This window comes from Oncorhynchus masou, chromosome 30 (assembly GCF_036934945.1).
Source record: "Oncorhynchus masou masou isolate Uvic2021 chromosome 30, UVic_Omas_1.1, whole genome shotgun sequence".
Classification (NCBI taxonomy): Eukaryota; Metazoa; Chordata; class Actinopteri; order Salmoniformes; family Salmonidae; genus Oncorhynchus; species Oncorhynchus masou.
The window spans coordinates 16,528,869-16,549,625 of record NC_088241.1 but is presented as its reverse complement, the minus strand read 5'-3'; the positions used below and the strand labels follow the sequence as shown (position 1 = coordinate 16,549,625).

Here is a 20,757-nt window from a genome sequence, read left to right as displayed (position 1 = left end):
CATTGAGAGCATAATTCTCCCAAGGCCCTTTGAGGTGGGATGTATAGAGACTGAAAATAACATTGTGTTCACTATACAATGAAACCTTTTATAAGAGAAAGACACACTGAGGTTTATTAACCTTAAGAAAGAAAGTTATCAAGAAAGTGTGTGAAAGTGAATTTTAAGGACAGTATTGGAAAACATGTCCATCTCTATCTCTCAGTTTAATTGAAACAATACCGAAACATGGAACAACCTTCGTTCTGGCATTGTTTTCCATTAAAGATAAACTAGACTTCCTGTTCTTAAAAGTGAAATCCATTCAATCAACTGCTGGTGGTCAATGAGACCTGATGTTGACTTCTTGACAGAAGCCACTTTCACAAGCAGCAGTACAAGATGACAGAGGCCATTTCTGTCCAACAATGTCAATACATTTTGGTCATCCTGATTCGGTGTTGCAATTACTTTGACAAAATGCGCTCCACTGCATCTCTCAAACATGTTTCTGAGGAACTCAGGCAGAGGCAAAGGGAAAGCAAAGTTGGTTAGTTTAGGATCTGTCTTATTTTGATTGTGCTGTTTTTACATGGCCACAGAGTGCTGAACAAAGTATAGGCCTATCCCACTTACAGAGAACTGGGGGTGAGAAAAATTGAGGAAAGTGATTTTCGCTTTAATACAGACTCTGGCCAAAATAAATAAAAAATATGCTTGGAGCATAGTCTAAGTAGTTAGAACAAGTGTTAAAATACTGATGAATTCATTATCACAGTGTGTTGTCATTAGAATGTATTGTCATTAACTAGGCCATTAATGGTTGTTGAATGATGAATGACAGACAAGCTAAATATGTTATCTCAAAACGTTGCATAATGGATGCTTGGTCTGTTGCCAACATTGCCCACATTTCTACAATGCCACCCCTTGTAATTGGTCCTTAAATGCCCCCTACACTTGCTGAACGAACCCATGGGTGTGTAAGGAAGTGCTTGTAGGCGGAAGTGAATTAATTAGCACAATGGGAAAAGGGTCTCGTGTTCACACACACACTAATGCCAAATTGGCTGGCAATTAATGAAGAAGTGGCTGTTTAAACAATAGGAGAGGAGCTATGCTGGGAGCAGATCTGCTGGTGCACCATCACCAGCCATAAAGAAAAGCGTGCCACGCAGCTAGTCAAGGTTGGGGCTAGGAGAGGGGTAGAGAGGGGAGTTTAACTCCTATTAGTGGGACAATAGGCCCAGCCCTGCAACGTCAGTCCCCAAATCCACAGCCCCCTGCCCCAGCACCCCCAATCCTCAATCCCAGCTGGGCCTAGGAGTCAGACCCCAATACTTATACAGGCCTTTCTACCCCCCTCCCCTCCATCCGTTATGCCTGCATGGGCCTAATTCAGTAGACATCATCTGTGCCTATCCCTCTGCTATGATGAAGAGTGAAGGAGGCTAGTGAAGGAAAAGGTGAAAGGAGAGAGGGAGAGCTGCTGGCTATAGCAATATCCACTGATAATAAGACATGTTTAAGCCAATACCAGAGGGTCTGTCTGTGGTGTGACTTGAGCTGATAATACAACTAAGCCTGTAGAATTCTATGCTTATTATAGCATGGTCATTGATCTTATCCATTTCACCTAGTGGAGCTTATCAACACTGTAAACATTCAGGAAAGCACATAAAGTGAAGAGCACATAAAAGACGTTCATTTTCACGATGGCATCCTTCTATCTCCAAAGTCGGCCTCTCCCCTTCATGCAGGGGTTCCCAGGGTCAGGGAGAGGGGATAGTATGGGACGAGTCAATTAAGGATTCAGCAACAGACTTGCAACTTACTAGCAGCCCCCCCCCCCACCACCACACACACAAACACACACTCACACACAAACAACATACAAACCCACACAGGGAAAAATATAGAGGACGCAACCAATGAAGGGATTTACTTGTGTTTGCCTTCTCTGCCTCGACCCTGAACCCCCTTTTCATCATCCTGGGGGGCTTAGCCACCTTCACGCCACATTCACAATGGAAACTGTGAAGTTCACTGCCAAGTCTGAGGCGACAATAAACAATGAAGGGACTGGGGTAGGGGGGTGCTTTGGTGACCGAATGCAAGCTGTCCTCCACCCCAGCCCCCTCAGTCCCCTCAGCCAACTCTCTCATGACCTTTTAGGGTTTTGGGGTCACAGTCTGGGGCTGAGGGGTGGAGATTTGGGATTTTGGTGGGGTGGAGTGTGAGGGAAAGCTGGGGGATGGGGCCGGGGGACCCTGTCCTCAGTGTTCAGGATAGCCCCCCTTCTGCTTATTATGAGCACCCAGATGGGTGGCGAATTTATCCCTAAACTTAACACTTAATCACACTCCGTGGCACAGGGGTGAATGCAGGGCTGCAGTGGTAAAGATGGGCTTTGCATTTTGACTGTGTGGAATACGGCTGGGAATTGATAAGGCAGCTTGGCTGCTTTTAAATGGCATACATACATGTAGATGATAAATAATATCATCATTTGCTTTATGATGAAGGTTTCCTTATTGAGCAACCCAAAAATAAAGTACTGATTACAGCGCTCTCACCCCTCAAAGCCTCAATCAACACAATTTGACATCAGTCTTAACTGTGCACTGTTTCCCTCATAGTCCCTTCTTACATTGCACTCTCCCTCTCTCCCCAGCATGGAAGTCCCCAGATATCTCTAATCCAATATGTCCCCACAGAAGGTCTGACATGCAGCTAATCCTTAGTTACCGTGACCGACATCTCACTCTCTTTACATCCCCAGCATAGCATCCCAGGTATTCCATTATCCACTGCTACCCCTTACATCAGATGTTAAGCTTGACTGAGTGTCTCTGGGTAGTGCAAGCAGTCGTTCTGAACTACAAAGACCTGGGGCCCAAGCTTCCCAGCTGTGTCAGGCAGTGTGACTTGGGGCCTGTTCTAAGACGCCAGGCCAGAGTGACTTAAGCTTCGACCTGGTCCTGGGTCATAGTATTGAAATCCAGAATTTATATATTTTGCAGAGCAGATATGAAGGAGATTGTAAAATAAGTTTGAAGGGTTAAAGATTCCTTGTACGGTGGCTGCTTGTTTGGCATGCATCCATGTGTGCATTGATTGTGTAAATGATGGAGTTTTACCCTGAATGGCCCAAGCACTCATATAATATATAGTTGTTGGAAGGTGCAGGGGATTGAGCATAATTGTATGTCAGTGATTAAAAGGTGTATAACCCGAATCTAAATGTAATGATCAGGTATCTACTGGAGCGAGAAGATATCTTCATTTAGATTAAGATGCTTTAAGGATCAGTCCTGTGGATGCGCAGCTATACTGTAGATTGTAGTTTCTGGTTAGTTGTTATTTGTTACAGAGAAAGTCAATGGAGGTGGATTAATGGGAAAAGGGGGAGTGATTAAATGGAGTAAAGGGAGGCTAATTGGACAAACAAAAAAACAACTGCAGGCAGTGGAGATTACACAGCATGTGTTGGAGCAGAGCCAAGAGCTGGAGTTTAGATTGGATCTCCCAGAATGGGCTGATGTGGGAGAGGGGGCTATGGGAGATGACTATGGCGAGGATGGGAAGACTATGGATGGATGGGGGGAAGGAGTTGGGAAAGAAAGAGCAGCTGTCTGGCGTGTTTTGCTGGGATGTTTGACGGTTGCACAGTTTGCTGTGGTCGGCCGTGTTGATGTAGGCGGGGGTTTGTTGTGTCTGGGTAGTGTGTATTGTTGTTCTTCAGAAGGGTCACAGGGTCAGGGGTTCCAGACATCACACGCTACAATTCCACAGCTCGCCATATAAACATAAGAGACCGAAAATGAATTGAACCTTTTCTTCTTCTCAGCATCTCTCCTTTTTTAAAATCTTGAACATCTGGGAAAGGTGGATTGGTCTTTAGAATGGGTCAGGGGAAAGGGAGAGGGTTACAAATCAGGGGGAACAGAAGGGGTATCGCCAAATGGTGCGTATAATGGGGCGACGGGCGTGTCGACGGAATCGGTGACGGGGTTCGGCGAAGTGTGAGCGATGGGGGTGGCATGGGAAAGTCACCTCCAAGTTCAAGTTAAAAAGGGGAGAGGGGGACAGGGGGTGCAGTAGAGTGGCTGGCGAGAGGGGGGCAGATGTTCTCATCTGAGTGGGCGATGACTAAAGGGGACAGAGGGGAAAAGGGGAAAGGGGGTGTGTGGGGGGGCTCTCACTAGTCATCCACCCAGACTTTATTGAAGTCATCCAAACTTGACCCCTAACCCCTCTCCCTCTCCCCCCTTCTTCCCCACTTCTTGCATTGTTCAGGCCCTCTCTTGCTTCAATGGCTCCATGGCATTCGGCACTATTGTAAGGCAGTTTTGGGAATGAATTGTGTTTGCGTGTGGGGGAAGGAGGGGGGGCACTGTGAAAGGCAGAATAGGATGGGGGGTGGAGGTGACTAACAGAGCTATCAATCAGGCTGGAGGAAAGTCAAGTGCAAGTTCACCCTTCTGAAAACTACCCAAACAGACTCCTCTGAAGACATTATCTTTGCTCCCCTCCCTCTGCGCTGTTGTTTCTCACTTTTTCAGTCCAATACCCCCCCTTCTCTCTCTCTCTCTCTCTCTCTCTCTCTCTCTCTCTCTCTCTCTCTCTCTCTCACACACTCACACTCACACTCACACTCACACTCACACTCACACTCACACACCCCCGCCTGGAGAATGAAGCTGTCACCAGTGCACACTGTGTGTGGGGCACACCACTGAGAGAGGCAGTCTCACTTTTCACAGGGTCTCATTGTGGGGAAAGAGTTAGGGCTTCAGGCTGTCTGCTCTTGCTCAATGAAACTGGCCATTTATCAGTGTGTGATTCCCAGCCTAGCGCTACAAACCCAGCCAAGGAGTCATCCAGCGTCCTCTTTTTCCCCTATTAATCTCTCATTAACAACCCTGTTATTCAGTGGTAATTAAGGTGTTATTAAGAACACAAGGGCCTGGATTATGTCCAACATCTAGTTGGGCAGAGATTGGTTTACATAGAGCCCTGGAAAAGTTTAAACAGACACACGGTTTATTTGTTATAAATCAATCCACCAAGAAAGGTGCTTCAATATATTTCCCCAGAACCACATGGCCATATATTGTCGGTATTGGAAGCTCCTAAACTTGCTAACTATATAGGAGCTATATTTTACAATGGTGATATAACACAGTGTGATATGTGCTTAAGGCACTACACGAAACCAATAGATAGGTCGTTAACAGAGAATAATTTACGAAAAAAGTCCACTTAGATCGATGACATCAGCACTTGGATGGCTTCATCAGCCATCTTTCAGTGGAGAGTTTCAACCTCTGGCCCTCTGATGGCTCTGTACTGGAATCACTGATTGATTGGTGTAGTAGTGTAATAGTAGGTGATAGGTCATATTCCTGATGTCAGTTCAGCTTTAATAGTCTTTTGCGTGTGTGTGTGTGTCATCATTATTATCATCCTCATTCTCATCTTCATCATTGTCATTTTTCAACAGCCCTCTTACTGCCATCATTGTCCTCTTCTTCATCATCAACTCCACCACCACCATCATCGTCATCAGATGCTCCATTCTGTCCTGAGGATGTCCCTTGTCATCTACATCAGCCCTCTTACCTCCATCATCATCATCCTTATCATCATCTGAATGGAGGAGAACTTCAGCAGTACCTGACCTCCCATGCTCCTCTTCTCTCAACCAGTGTTGGGCAGAGCCTCTGAGCTGGCCTTCTTGAAGGAGCCCAATGATGTCATCGCCGTGCGTGATCGGCCCCTGATGCTGGACTGCCAGGTGGAAGGGGAGGGGCCTATCTCTGTGATGTGGCGGCGCAACGGAGTGCCCGTTCCCACCGGGCCGAAGGCTAGCGTGTTGGCCAACGGAACTCTCCTGATCAAGAGCTTCCAGAAGAGGAAAGAGAGCAATGAGACGGACGCTGGGGTTTATGACTGTGCTGCCCAGAACCACTATGGCATGTTGATCAGCCGCAAGGCCAGGGTTCAGCTGGCATGTAAGTTATACACACCACAGACACGCGCAGTTACATATACATATTGGAGTGCTCACACACACATTAGTAGTCATACATAAGACAGCTGATACACATACTGTATACTGTAAGAGTCACGTGTGACACATTACATGGCATGCAGAAGTTATATGTAAACTCTTTGAAATGTCTTGCAAGCCATTGAAGTGAACACAGCATCTCACATAAACCGGCTCCCATGCTGGTCAAGACATTCTTTATGTGTGTTCATTCATTTGATACTGCACATTGTGCCTTTAAATCATACCTGTCTGCTTTAATCCTCCCTTCCCACCCCTTCCTCCATTATCTGTCCCCAGTTGGGACTGAACATTAATAACCACAGCACCTCCCCCCACTCTAAACGCCCCACTGAGTGGACAACCTTTCATTCACTCAATCCCCTGACCCCTCCCTCTGGTCAAATAAAACCAGAAGTGGGCAGTTGGGGGTTGGGAGGTGCAGGGGATTTTGGGGAAACCAGCAGAATTATGGCTATTGGAAGGATTGGTGGTTCTCCCCTTAGGGAAAGGGGTTACCATGGTGATTCACTTTCATTTAAGAAAAACGCAGTTGCTCTAAGCCTATCAGAAAGACCTGTCTCCAGGGACTTTGTTGTTTTACGGGTTCATTGAAAACCGTCTTGGACATGACTATTTTCTCTCACACACAGCTCTCCCTAAGTTCCACACACACCCAGAGTCCAAGACGGTGGATGAGGGTGGCGTTGCCAGACTGACCTGCCAGGTGAACGGAATCCCAGAGGCCAGCATCTCCTGGGAGAAAAACAGAACCTCTGTGAATACTGATGACAACAGGTAACGCACGGGTACACACACACACACACACACACACACACACACACACACACACACACACACACACACACACACACACACACACACACACACACACAGACACACACACACACACACACACACACACACACACACACACACACACACACACACACACACACACACACACACACACACACACACACACACACACACACACACACACACACACACACACACACACACACACACACACACACTATAATTCTCCTTTCCTGCATTCAGGTACACCATCCTGCCCACAGGGATCCTGCAGATAACCGGTGTAAGGTGGGCTGACAGTGGTGTGTATCGCTGCGTAGCCACCAACATCGCTAACACTCGCTACAGTCACGAGGCCCAGCTCACTGTCACTGGTAAGAGAAGCTGTCTTCTCTGAGTATGTATGTGTCAGAGATCATATCTTCTAATAACAAATATCTGTTTGTGTATTTACTGATATCTGTATTTTTACTTTGTCACCATTTCCTATCTTCTCTCTCTCTCTCTTTTTGTCTCTACAGTGGCAGCTCCACGGATCTACAAGGAGCCAGTGATTCTGTCAGGTCCTCAGAACCTGACCATCACTGTGCATCAGACTGCCATCTTGGAGTGCATCGCCACTGGCAACCCTCGACCCATCGTGTCCTGGAGTCGGCTGGGTAGGGTTCTGCTCCCTCTCACTCTACATCACTGTTCCCTCTCACACAACCTACATCACTGTCCAAACCCAAGACCAAATGTTTCTACCACAGAGAGTATTGTCTCGTAACATCAATTTGTTATCGCTAACCGTTACAATCTATTTGTTATTGTCACTTTTCTGACACCTATTCGGGTTACAGAAGTGACAGCAAACATACACATGATATAAGACGTCAATGTGGCCTTGGTAGTTGAACATTGACTGAATGCTGCCTTAATATTGTTGAGTAGTTCTGTGCTAAATAGATCATCCATGTTTGCTACAGATGAGACCTTCAGCTCTCTAACTCTCCCCCTTTTGCATTATCTCTCTCTTCTCCTCCAGACGGGCGCTCCATCGGGGTGGAGGGTATCCAGGTGCTGGGTACGGGGAACCTGATGATCTCAGATGCCAACCTGCAACACTCTGGGGTGTACGTGTGCTCTGCCAACCGCCCTGGGACCAGAATGAGGCGTACTGCACTGGGCAGACTGGTGGTGCAGGGTGAGTCGTGGTACCCATCAATCTCACACCAAACACACTATACTGTATTAACCCTCAAACCCCAAATACACACAATGCAATATTGGCTCTGTTGATACAGCACTTTTCAGATCTCCCACCCACCATTACCAGCCTCCAGGAAACCACTCAACCATCACCTCAATAGACCGGTGCCTCCCAGGCCTATGCTAAATGTCCCCTAAGCCCCTACCCAGAAAACACTTCTGTAGATCTGAAATGAGTGGATAGGTAGAAAAAACATGTCAGACATTCCACCCAGCCACTCAAGAGACAAGGTGATGCTATTAGCATATTTTTGAAACCTATGTGGTCTTTCCAGATCTACAGAAGAGCCTCAGGGAGTTGGGTCTGGGGGTCCATTTGGAAATTCATCTCAAGTCTCCCTCAGGGGAGCACCTGGCTCTCCCATGGCTCTGTTTTGGGGGGTAAAGATAGAGGGATGTGGGGGAGGGATGGGGAGATGGAGGGAGAGAGGTAATAAGCAGGATGGAGGATGGTGGGGATGCTGGGGTTATTTTAGGAAGGTCAGAATATATTAACCTTTGGTAGATTTGACCATGACCTTAAGGGTGAACTGACATCCCCCAACTCTTCTGGTCACCTTTGACCTCCTGGCACGGGGCCTTAGTGTTCTGCTGTTGGCCAACATGTTCTATTGGCATTGGGCTCCAACTGGACAAAGATGAAGGAGGAGATACCGTTTATTGCTGAAATGACCTTCACCCTACTTCAACGAGGCTTTACGTGTAATTCTACCTCTCTGCTCTACCTATTTTAGCTCATAATACCTTGTTTTATACTATAGAATCTTAATGGTGGTTCATCCCATGGATTCAACTCACAATTATGCCTACATAAATATAAACTCAGAGTAAGACTCAAACACAAACACACTCAAATTTGAGTTTCAGAGTGAGTGTGTGTATGTGTTCATAGTTGGAGTGTTTAGTCAGGTGATACTTTCCTGTACGTCAGTAATACACTGCCAAATGGCACTGGTAGCTGGTGTTAATGGCTGAGTTTGTCTGCTTGTCCTCGCCACCCAACTCAATCAATCTATATCTGCTTTCTGTGTCTTTCAAAATCAGGATCTGGCTAGCACCCTTATTGTGCTTGGTGAATGTATTCATTCATTTATTGATTGACGTTAGAAAAGGCACAAAGAGCATAGCTTCATTTGAAAACAAAGAGGTCAAACCATCAATAGGTTTGGAGGAGTACAACTGCAGTCAGCGTTCATATACAGATATGAATTGGTTTAGTTTCCCTTGCTTTTTCATAACTTGATCAACACATGTGTGTATGTTACAGTGTGGATAAAATTGCTGCTCTTTCTAAAACCACTCATACAGTTAATGTGGGGGTAGATAACAAAAATCCAGTCCATAATGTTAACACCATCTATATCAGGGACTCAGGCTATACCCAAATCTAACATCAATAAAACATACCATATTGATTCTAGTTTACTCAATCCCTTGATATCTCATGTCAAATACCATATGCCTCAATGTGCCTGAAAATCTCCTAAGTTCACTGATTCTACTTGAACTTGACCAGCCTTTACCTTCTGCAGACCTTTTCGGTCTTATGAAGTCTGGTCTGGCTTTGCATATTATGGGATGCCTTTTCAGACCTCATCTCCCTGGTTGCGTCTGCCTCCTGCTCCCCACCCCCAAACTAATTTGGAGTGCTGACTGCTGGGGGTCATAAATTGGCTGCACCAGGGGACCACCTGACCAGGACAGATGCAGGCCACAGTCAGACAATGGCTGCATAATCACCATCTGTGGGGAAGAGAAAGAGACAGAGAGAGAGAGAAAGATGGAAAAATAGAGATAGTGGGACATGTACACTAAACACAAGAGAGAAGGGAAACAAAGGTATACAGAAATGGAGTATTGCAGTATACTGTACACACTCATAGACAGCAAAGAGAGATGTACTGTACACACTCATAGACAGCAAAGAGAGATATACTGTACACACTCATAGACAGCAAGGGAGATATACTGTACACACTCATAGACAGCAAAGAGAGATATACTGTACACACTCATAGACAGCAAGGGGAGATATACTGTACACACTCATAGACAGCAAGGGGAGATATACTGTACACACTCATAGACAGCAAGGGGAGATATACTGTACACACTCATAGACAGCAAGGGGAGATATACTGTACACACTCATAGACAGCAAGGGGAGATATACTGTACACACTCATAGACAGCAAGGAGAGATATACTGTACACACTCATAGACAGCAAAGAGAGATATACTGTACACACTCATAGACAGCAAGGGGAGATATACTGTACACACTCATAGACAGCAAAGAGAGATATACTGTACACACTCATAGACAGCAAGGGGAGATATGCTGTACACACTCATAGACAGCAAGTAGAGATATACTGTACACACTCATAGACAGCAAATAGAGATATACTGTACACACTCATAGACAGCAAAGAGAGATATACTGTACACACTCATAGACAGCAAAGAGAGATATACTGTACACACTCATAGACAGCAAATAGAGATATACTGTACACACTCATAGACAGCAAATAGAGATATACTGTACACACTCATAGACAGCAAGGAGAGATATACTGTACACACTCATAGACAGCAAGGGGAGATATACTGTACACACTCATAGACAGCAAAGAGAGATATACTGTACACACTCATAGACAGCACAGAGATATACAACACTCATAGACAGCAAAGAGATATACTGTACACACTCATAGACAGCAAGGGGAGATATACTGTACACACTCATAGACAGCAAGGGGAGATATACTGTACACACTCATAGACAGCAAGGGGAGATATACTGTACACACTCATAGACAGCAAAGAGAGATATACTGTACACACTCATAGACAGCAAAGAGAGATATACTGTACACACTCATAGACAGCAAGGTAAGATATACTGTACACACTCATAGACAGCAAGGGGAGATATACCGTACACACTCATAGACAGCAAGGGGAGATATACTGTACACACTCATAGACAGCAAAGAGAGATGTACTGTACACACTCATAGACAGCAAGGGAGATATACTGACAGCAAAGAGAGATACACACTCATAGACAGCAAAGAGAGATATACTGTACACACTCATAGACAGCAAGGAGAGATATACTGTACACACTCATAGACAGCAAAGGAGATATACTGTACACACTCATAGACAGCAAGGGGAGATATACTGTACACACTCATAGACAGCAAAGAGAGATATACTCATAGACAGCAAGGGAGATACACACTCATAGACAGCAAAGAGAGATATACTGTACACACTCATAGACAGCAAAGAGAGATATACTGTACACACTCATAGACAGCAAGGGGAGATATACTGTACACACTCATAGACAGCAAGGGGAGATATACTGTACACACTCATAGACAGCAAAGAGAGATATACTGTACACACTCATAGACAGCAAAGAGAGATATACTGTACACACTCATAGACAGCAAGGGGAGATATACTGTACACACTCATAGACAGCAATGTAGAGATATACTGTACACACTCATAGACAGCAAGGGGAGATATACTGTACACACTCATAGACAGCAAGGAGAGATATACTGTACACACTCATAGACAGCAAAGAGAGATATACTGTACACACTCATAGACAGCAAGGAGAGATATACTGTACACACTCATAGACAGCAAATAGAGATATACTGTACACACTCATAGACAGCAAGGGGAGATATACTGTACACACTCATAGACAGCAAGGGGAGATATACTGTACACACTCATAGACAGCAAAGAGAGATATACTGTACACACTCATAGACAGCAAGGGGAGATATACTGTACACACTCATAGACAGCAAGGAGAGATATACTGTACACACTCATAGACAGCAAATAGAGATATACTGTACACACTCATAGACAGCAAATAGAGATATACTGTACACACTCATAGACAGCAAAGAGAGATATACTGTACACACTCATAGACAGCAAGGGGAGATATACTGTACACACTCATAGACAGCAAAGAGAGATATACTGTACACACTCATAGACAGCAAGGAGATATACTGTACACACTCATAGACAGCAAAGAGAGATATACTGTACACACTCATAGACAGCAAGGGAGATATACTGTACACACTCATAGACAGCAAGGGAGATATACTGTACACACTCATAGACAGCAAGGGGAGATATACTGTACACACTCATAGACAGCAAAGAGAGATATACTGTACACACTCATAGACAGCAAAGAGAGATATACTGTACACACTCATAGACAGCAAAGGAGATATACTGTACACACTCATAGACAGCAAGGGATATACTGTAGATATACTGTACACACTCATAGACAGCAAGGTAAGATATACTGTACACACTCATAGACAGCAAGGGAGATATACTGTACACACTCATAGACAGCAAGGAGAGATATACTGTACACACTCATAGACAGCAAGGGGAGATATACTGTACACACTCATAGACAGCAAAGAGATATACTGTACACACTCATAGACAGCAAGGGGAGATATACTGTACACACTCATAGACAGCAAAGAGAGATATACTGTACACACTCATAGACAGCAAGGGAGATATACTGTACACACTCATAGACAGCAAAGAGAGATATACTGTACACACTCATAGACAGCAAGGGAGATATACTGTACACACTCATAGACAGCAAAGAGAGATATACTGTACACACTCATAGACAGCAAGGAGAGATATACTGTACACACTCATAGACAGCAAATAGAGATATACTGTACACACTCATAGACAGCAAGGGGAGATATACTGTACACACTCATAGACAGCAAGGGGAGATATACTGTACACACTCATAGACAGCAAAGAGAGATATACTGTACACACTCATAGACAGCAAGGAGAGATATACTGTACACACTCATAGACAGCAAAGAGAGATATACTGTACACACTCATAGACAGCAAGGAGAGATATACTGTACACACTCATAGACAGCAAAGAGAGATATACTGTACACACTCATAGACAGCAAAGGAGATATACTGTACACACTCATAGACAGCAATATACTGTACACACTCATAGACAGCAAGGGGAGATATACTGTACACACTCATAGACAGCAAGGGGAGATATACTGTACACACTCATAGACAGCAAGGGGAGATATACTGTACACACTCATAGACAGCAAGGAGAGATATACTGTACACACTCATAGACAGCAAGGAGAGATATACTGTACACACTCATAGACAGCAAGGGGAGATATACTGTACTCACTCATAGACAGCAAGGAGAGATATACTGTACACACTCATAGACAGCAAAGAGAGATATACTGTACACACTCATAGACAGCAAGGGGAGATATACTGTACACACTCATAGACAGCAAGGGGAGATATACTGTACACACTCATAGACAGCAAAGAGAGATATACTGTACACACTCATAGACAGCAAGGAGAGATATACTGTACACACTCATAGACAGCAAAGAGAGATATACTGTACACACTCATAGACAGCAAGGGGAGATATACTGTACACACTCATAGACAGCAAGGAGAGATATACTGTACACACTCATAGACAGCAAAGAGAGATATACTGTACACACTCATAGACAGCAAAGATATACTGAGATATACTGTACACACTCATAGACAGCAAGGGAGATATACTGTACACACTCATAGACAGCAAAGAGAGATATACTGTACACACTCATAGACAGCAAGGAGAGATATACTGTACACACTCATAGACAGCAAAGAGAGATATACTGTACACACTCATAGACAGCAAGGAGAGATATACTGTACACACTCATAGACAGCAAGGGAGATATACTGTACACACTCATAGACAGGAGAGATATACAAAGAGAGATATACTGTACACACTCATAGACAGCAAGGGGAGATATACTGTACACACTCATAGACAGCAAAGAGATATACTGTACACACTCATAGACAGCAAGGAGAGATATACTGTACACACTCATAGACAGCAAGGGAGATATACTGTACACACTCATAGACAGCAAATAGAGATATACTGTACACACTCATAGACAGCAAAGGGAGATATACTGTACACACTCATAGACAGCAAGGGGAGATATACTGTACACACTCATAGACAGCAAGGGAGATATACTGTACACACTCATAGACAGCAAGGGGAGATATACTGTACACACTCATAGACAGCAAGGGGAGATATACTGTACACACTCATAGACAGCAAAGAGAGATATACTGTACACACTCATAGACAGCAAGGGAGATATACTGTAGAGATATACTGTACACACTCATAGACAGCAAAGAGAGATATACTGTACACACTCATAGACAGCAAAGGGAGATATACACACTCATAGACAGCAAGGGGAGATATACTGTACACACTCATAGACAGCAAGGAGAGATGTACTGTACACACTCATAGACAGCAAGGGGAGATATACTGTACACACTCATAGACAGCAAGGGGAGATATACTGTACACACTCATAGACAGCAAAGAGAGATATACTGTACACACTCATAGACAGCAAAGAGAGATATACTGTACACACTCATAGACAGCAAGGGAGATATACTGTACACACTCATAGACAGCAAAGAGAGATATACAGCAAAGAGTATACTGTACACTCATAGACAGCAAGGGGAGATATACTGTACACACTCATAGACAGCAAGGGGAGATATACTGTACACACTCATAGACAGCAAAGGAGAGATATACTGTACACACTCATAGACAGCAAAGAGAGATATACTGTACACACTCATAGACAGCAAACTCATAGAGAGATATACTGTACACACTCATAGACAGCAAATAGAGATATACTGTACACACTCATAGACAGCAAGGGAGATATACTGTACACACTCATAGACAGCAAGGGAGATATACTGTACACACTCATAGACAGCAAGGAGAGATATACTGTACACACTCATAGACAGCAAGGGATATACTGTACACACTCATAGACAGCAAGGAGAGATATACTGTACACACTCATAGACAGCAAAGGGGAGATATACTGTACACACTCATAGACAGCAAGGGGAGATATACTGTACACACTCATAGACAGCAAGGAGAGATATACTGTACACACTCATAGACAGCAAAGAGAGATATACTGTACACACTCATAGACAGCAAAGAGAGATATACTGTACACACTCATAGACAGCAAGGGGAGATATACTGTACACACTCATAGACAGCAAAGAGAGATATACTGTACACACTCATAGACAGCAAAGGGAGATATACTGTACACACTCATAGACAGCAAGAGAGATATACTGTACACACTCATAGACAGCAAGGAGAGATATACTGTACACACTCATAGACAGCAAAGAGAGATATACTGTACACACTCATAGACAGCAAAGAGAGATATACTGTACACACTCATAGACAGCAAAGAGAGATATACTGTACACACTCATAGACAGCAAGGAGAGATATACTGTACACACTCATAGACAGCAAGGAGAGATATACTGTACACACTCATAGACAGCAAAGAGAGATATACTGTACACACTCATAGACAGCAAAGAGATATACTGTACACACTCATAGACAGCAAGGGGAGATATACTGTACACACTCATAGACAGCAAGGGGAGATATACTGTACACACTCATAGACAGCAAAGGAGATATACTGTACACACTCATAGACAGCAAGGAGAGATATACTGTACACACTCATAGACAGCAAAGAGAGATATACTGTACACACTCATAGACAGCAAGGAGAGATATACTGTACACACTCATAGACAGCAAATAGAGATATACTGTACACACTCATAGACAGCAAGGGAGATATACTGTACACACTCATAGACAGCAAGGGAGATATACTGTACACTCATAGACAGCAAAGAGAGATATACTGTACACACTCATAGACAGCAAGGGGAGATATACTGTACACACTCATAGACAGCAAGGGGAGATATACTGTACACACTCATAGACAGCAAAGAGAGATATACTGTACACACTCATAGACATACTGCAAGACAGAAGAGATATACTGTACACACTCATAGACAGCAAGGGAGATATACTGTACACACTCATAGACAGCAAAGAGAGATATACTGTACACACTCATAGACAGCAAATAGAGATATACTGTACACACTCATAGACAGCAAAGAGAGATATACTGTACACACTCATAGACAGCAAAGAGAGATATACTGTACACACTCATAGACAGCAAAGAGAGATATACTGTACACACTCATAGACAGCAAGGAGAGATATACTGTACACACTCATAGACAGCAAGGAGATATACTGTACACACTCATAGACAGCAAAGACTGTACACACTCATAGACAGCAAAGAGAGATATACTGTACACACTCATAGACAGCAAGGAGAGATATACTGTACACACTCATAGACAGCAAAGAGAGATATACTGTACACACTCATAGACAGCAAGGGGAGATATACTGTACACACTCATAGACAGCAAGGGGAGATATACTGTACACACTCATAGACAGCAAAGAGAGATATACTGTACACACTCATAGACAGCAAGGGGAGATATACTGTACACACTCATAGACAGCAAAGAGAGATATACTGTACACACTCATAGACAGCAAGGGGAGATATACTGTACACACTCATAGACAGCAAAGAGAGATATACTGTACACACTCATAGACAGCAAGGGAGATATACTGTACACACTCATAGACAGCAAGGAGAGATATACTGTACACACTCATAGACAGCAAGGGGGAGATATACTGTACACACTCATAGACAGCAAGGGGAGATATACTGTACACACTCATAGACAGCAAAGAGAGATATACTGTACACACTCATAGACAGCAAGGGGAGATATACTGTACACACTCATAGACAGCAAGGAGAGATATACTGTACACACTCATAGACAGCAAGGGAGATATACTGTACACACTCATAGACAGCAAGGGGAGATATACTGTACACACTCATAGACAGCAAAGAGAGATATACTGTACACACTCATAGACAGCAAAGAGAGATATACTGTACACACTCATAGACAGCAAAGAGAGATATACTGTACACACTCATAGACAGCAAGGAGAGATATACTGTACACACTCATAGACAGCAAGGAGAGATATACTGTACACACTCATAGACAGCAAGGAGAGATATACTGTACACACTCATAGACAGCAAGGGGAGATATACTGTACACACTCATAGACAGCAAGGGGAGATATACTGTACACACTCATAGACAGCAAGGAGAGATATACTGTACACACTCATAGACAGCAAAGAGAGATATACTGTACACACTCATAGACAGCAAGGGGAGATATACTGTACACACTCATAGACAGCAAAGAGAGATATACTGTACACACTCATAGACAGCAAAGAGAGATATACTGTACACACTCATAGACAGCAAGGGGAGATATACTGTACACACTCATAGACAGCAAAGAGAGATATACTGTACACACTCATAGACAGCAAAGAGAGATATACTGTACACACTCATAGACAGCAAAGAGAGATATACTGTACACACTCATAGACAGCAAGGGAGATATACTGTACACACTCATAGACAGCAAGGGGAGATATACTGTACACTCATAGACAGCAAGGGGAGATATACTGCAACTCATAGACAGCAAAGAGAGATATACTGTACACACTCATAGACAGCAAAGAGAGATATACTGTACACACTCATAGACAGCAAGGGGAGATATACTGTACACACTCATAGACAGCAAGGGGAGATATACACTGACAGCAAGGGAGATATACACACTCATAGACAGCAAGGGGAGATATACTGTACACACTCATAGACAGCAAGGGGAGATATACTGTACAAGACAGCAAAGAGATATACTGTACACACTCATAGACAGCAAAGAGAGATATACTGTACACACTCATAGACAGCAAATAGAGATATACTGTACACACTCATAGACAGCAAAGAGAGATATACTGTACACACTCATAGACAGCAAATAGAGATATACTGTACACACTCATAGACAGCAAGGAGAGATATACTGTACACACTCATAGACAGCAAAGAGAGATATACTGTACACACTCATAGACAGCAAGGGGAGATATACTGTACACACTCATAGACAGCAAAGAGAGATATACTGTACACACTCATAGACAGCAAGGGGAGATATACTGTACACACTCATAGACAGCAAAGAGAGATATACTGTACACACTCATAGACAGCAAGGGGAGATATACTGTACACACTCATAGACAGCAAGGGGAGATATACTGTACACACTCATAGACAGCAAGGGAGATATACTGTACACACTCATAGACAGCAAGGGAGATATACTGTACACACTCATAGACAGCAAGGAGAGATATACTGTACACACTCAAAGACAGCAAAGAGAGATATACTGTACACACTCATAGACAGCAAGGGGAGATATACTGTACACACTCATAGACAGCAAAGAGAGATATACTGTACACACTCATAGACAGCAAAGAGAGATATACTGTACACACTCATACTCATATAGACAGCAAGGGGAGATATACTGTACACACTCATAGACAGCAAGGGGAGAGATATACTGTACACACTCATAGACAGCAAAGGGAGATATACTGTACACACTCATAGACAGCAAGGAGAGATATACTGTACACACTCATAGACAGCAAAGAGAGATATACTGTACACACTCATAGACAGCAAGGGGAGATATACTGTACACACTCATAGACAGCAAGGGAGATATACTGTACACACTCATAGACAGCAAGGAGAGATATACTGTACACACTCATAAGACAGACAGCAAGGAGAGATATACTGTACACACTCATAGACAGCAAGGGGAGATATACTGTACACACTCATAGACAGCAAGGGAGATATACTACACACTCATAGACAGCAAGGGAGATATACACACTCATAGACAGCAAGGAGAGATATACTGTACACACTCATAGACAGCAAGGAGAGATATACTGTACACACTCATAGACAGCAAGGGAGATATACTGTACACACTCATAGACAGCAAAGGAGATATACTGTACACACTCATAGACAGCAAGGAGATATACTGTACACACTCATAGACAGCAAGGAGAGATATACTGTACACACTCATAGACAGCAAGGAGAGATATACTGTACACACTCATAGACAGCAAATAGAGATATACTGTACACACTCATAGACAGCAAAGAGAGATATACTGTACACACTCATAGACAGCAAAGAGAGATATACTGTACACACTCATAGACAGCAAAGAGAGATATACTGTACACACTCATAGACAGCAAGGGGAGATATACTGTACACACTCATAGACAGCAAAGAGAGATATACTGTACACACTCATAGACAGCAAATAGAGATATACTGTACACACTCATAGACAGGGGAGATATACTGTACACACTCATAGACAGCAAAGGAGATATACTGTACACACTCATAGACAGCAAAGGGAGATATACTGTACACACTCACTATACTGTACACACTCATAGACAGCAAGGAGATATACTGTACACACTCATAGACAGCAAGGGAGATATACTGTACACACTCATAGACAGCAAAGAGAGATATACTGTACACACTCATAGACAGCAAGGAGAGATATACTGTACACACTCATAGACAGCAAAGAGAGATATACTGTACACACTCATAGACAGCAAGGGGAGATATACTGTACACACTCATAGACAGCAAATAGAGATATACTGTACACACTCATAGACAGCAAGGAGAGATGTACTGTACACACTCATAGACAGCAAGGGTACACACTCATAGAGATATACTGTACACACTCATAGACAGCAAGGGAGATATACTGTACACACTCATAGACAGCAAGGAGAGATATACTGTACACACTCATAGACAGCAAAGAGAGATATACTGTACACACTCATAGACAGCAAGGATATACTGAGATATACTGTACACACTCATAGACAGCAAGGGGAGATATACTGTACACACTCATAGACAGCAAAGAGAGATATACTGTACACACTCATAGACAGCAAGGAGAGATATACTGTACACACTCATAGACAGCAAAGGAGATATACTGTACACACTCATAGACAGCAAGGGAGAGATATACTGTACACACTCATAGACAGCAAAGAGAGATATACTGTACACACTCATAGACAGCAAGGGAGATATACTGTACACACTCATAGACAGCAAAGAGAGATATACTGTACACACTCATAGACAGCAAGGGAGATATACTGTACACACTCATAGACAGCAAGGGGAGATATACTGTACACACTCATAGACAGCAAGAGATATACTGTACACACTCATAGACAGCAAAGGGGAGATATACTGTACACACTCATAGACAGCAAAGAGAGATATACTGTACACACTCATAGACAGCAAGGGAGATATACTGTACACACTCATAGACAGCAAGGGGAGATATACTGTACACACTCATAGACAGCAAAGGGAGATATACTGTACACACTCATAGACAGCAAAGAGAGATATACTGTACACACTCATAGACAGCAA

At 43.3% G+C, this 20,757-nt stretch overlaps 2 protein-coding genes across 2 annotated transcripts in view; one reads left to right on the top strand and one right to left on the bottom strand.

Moving 5' to 3' along the window:
• Positions 1-20,757, bottom strand: part of LOC135522174 (thioredoxin-interacting protein-like) — a 328,799-nt gene that overhangs the window by 122,697 nt on the left and 185,345 nt on the right. The window lies entirely within an intron of this gene.
• LOC135523094 (immunoglobulin superfamily DCC subclass member 3-like) overlaps positions 1-20,757 on the top strand; it is a 39,239-nt gene that overhangs the window by 2,398 nt on the left and 16,084 nt on the right. Inside the window, exons 2-6 of the mRNA XM_064949822.1 lie at positions 5,691-5,996; positions 6,688-6,832; positions 7,097-7,227; positions 7,375-7,512; positions 7,881-8,039. Of these exons, the coding sequence (XP_064805894.1) occupies positions 5,691-5,996; positions 6,688-6,832; positions 7,097-7,227; positions 7,375-7,512; positions 7,881-8,039 (879 nt within the window). The remainder of the gene's footprint in view (positions 1-5,690; positions 5,997-6,687; positions 6,833-7,096; positions 7,228-7,374; positions 7,513-7,880; positions 8,040-20,757) is intronic.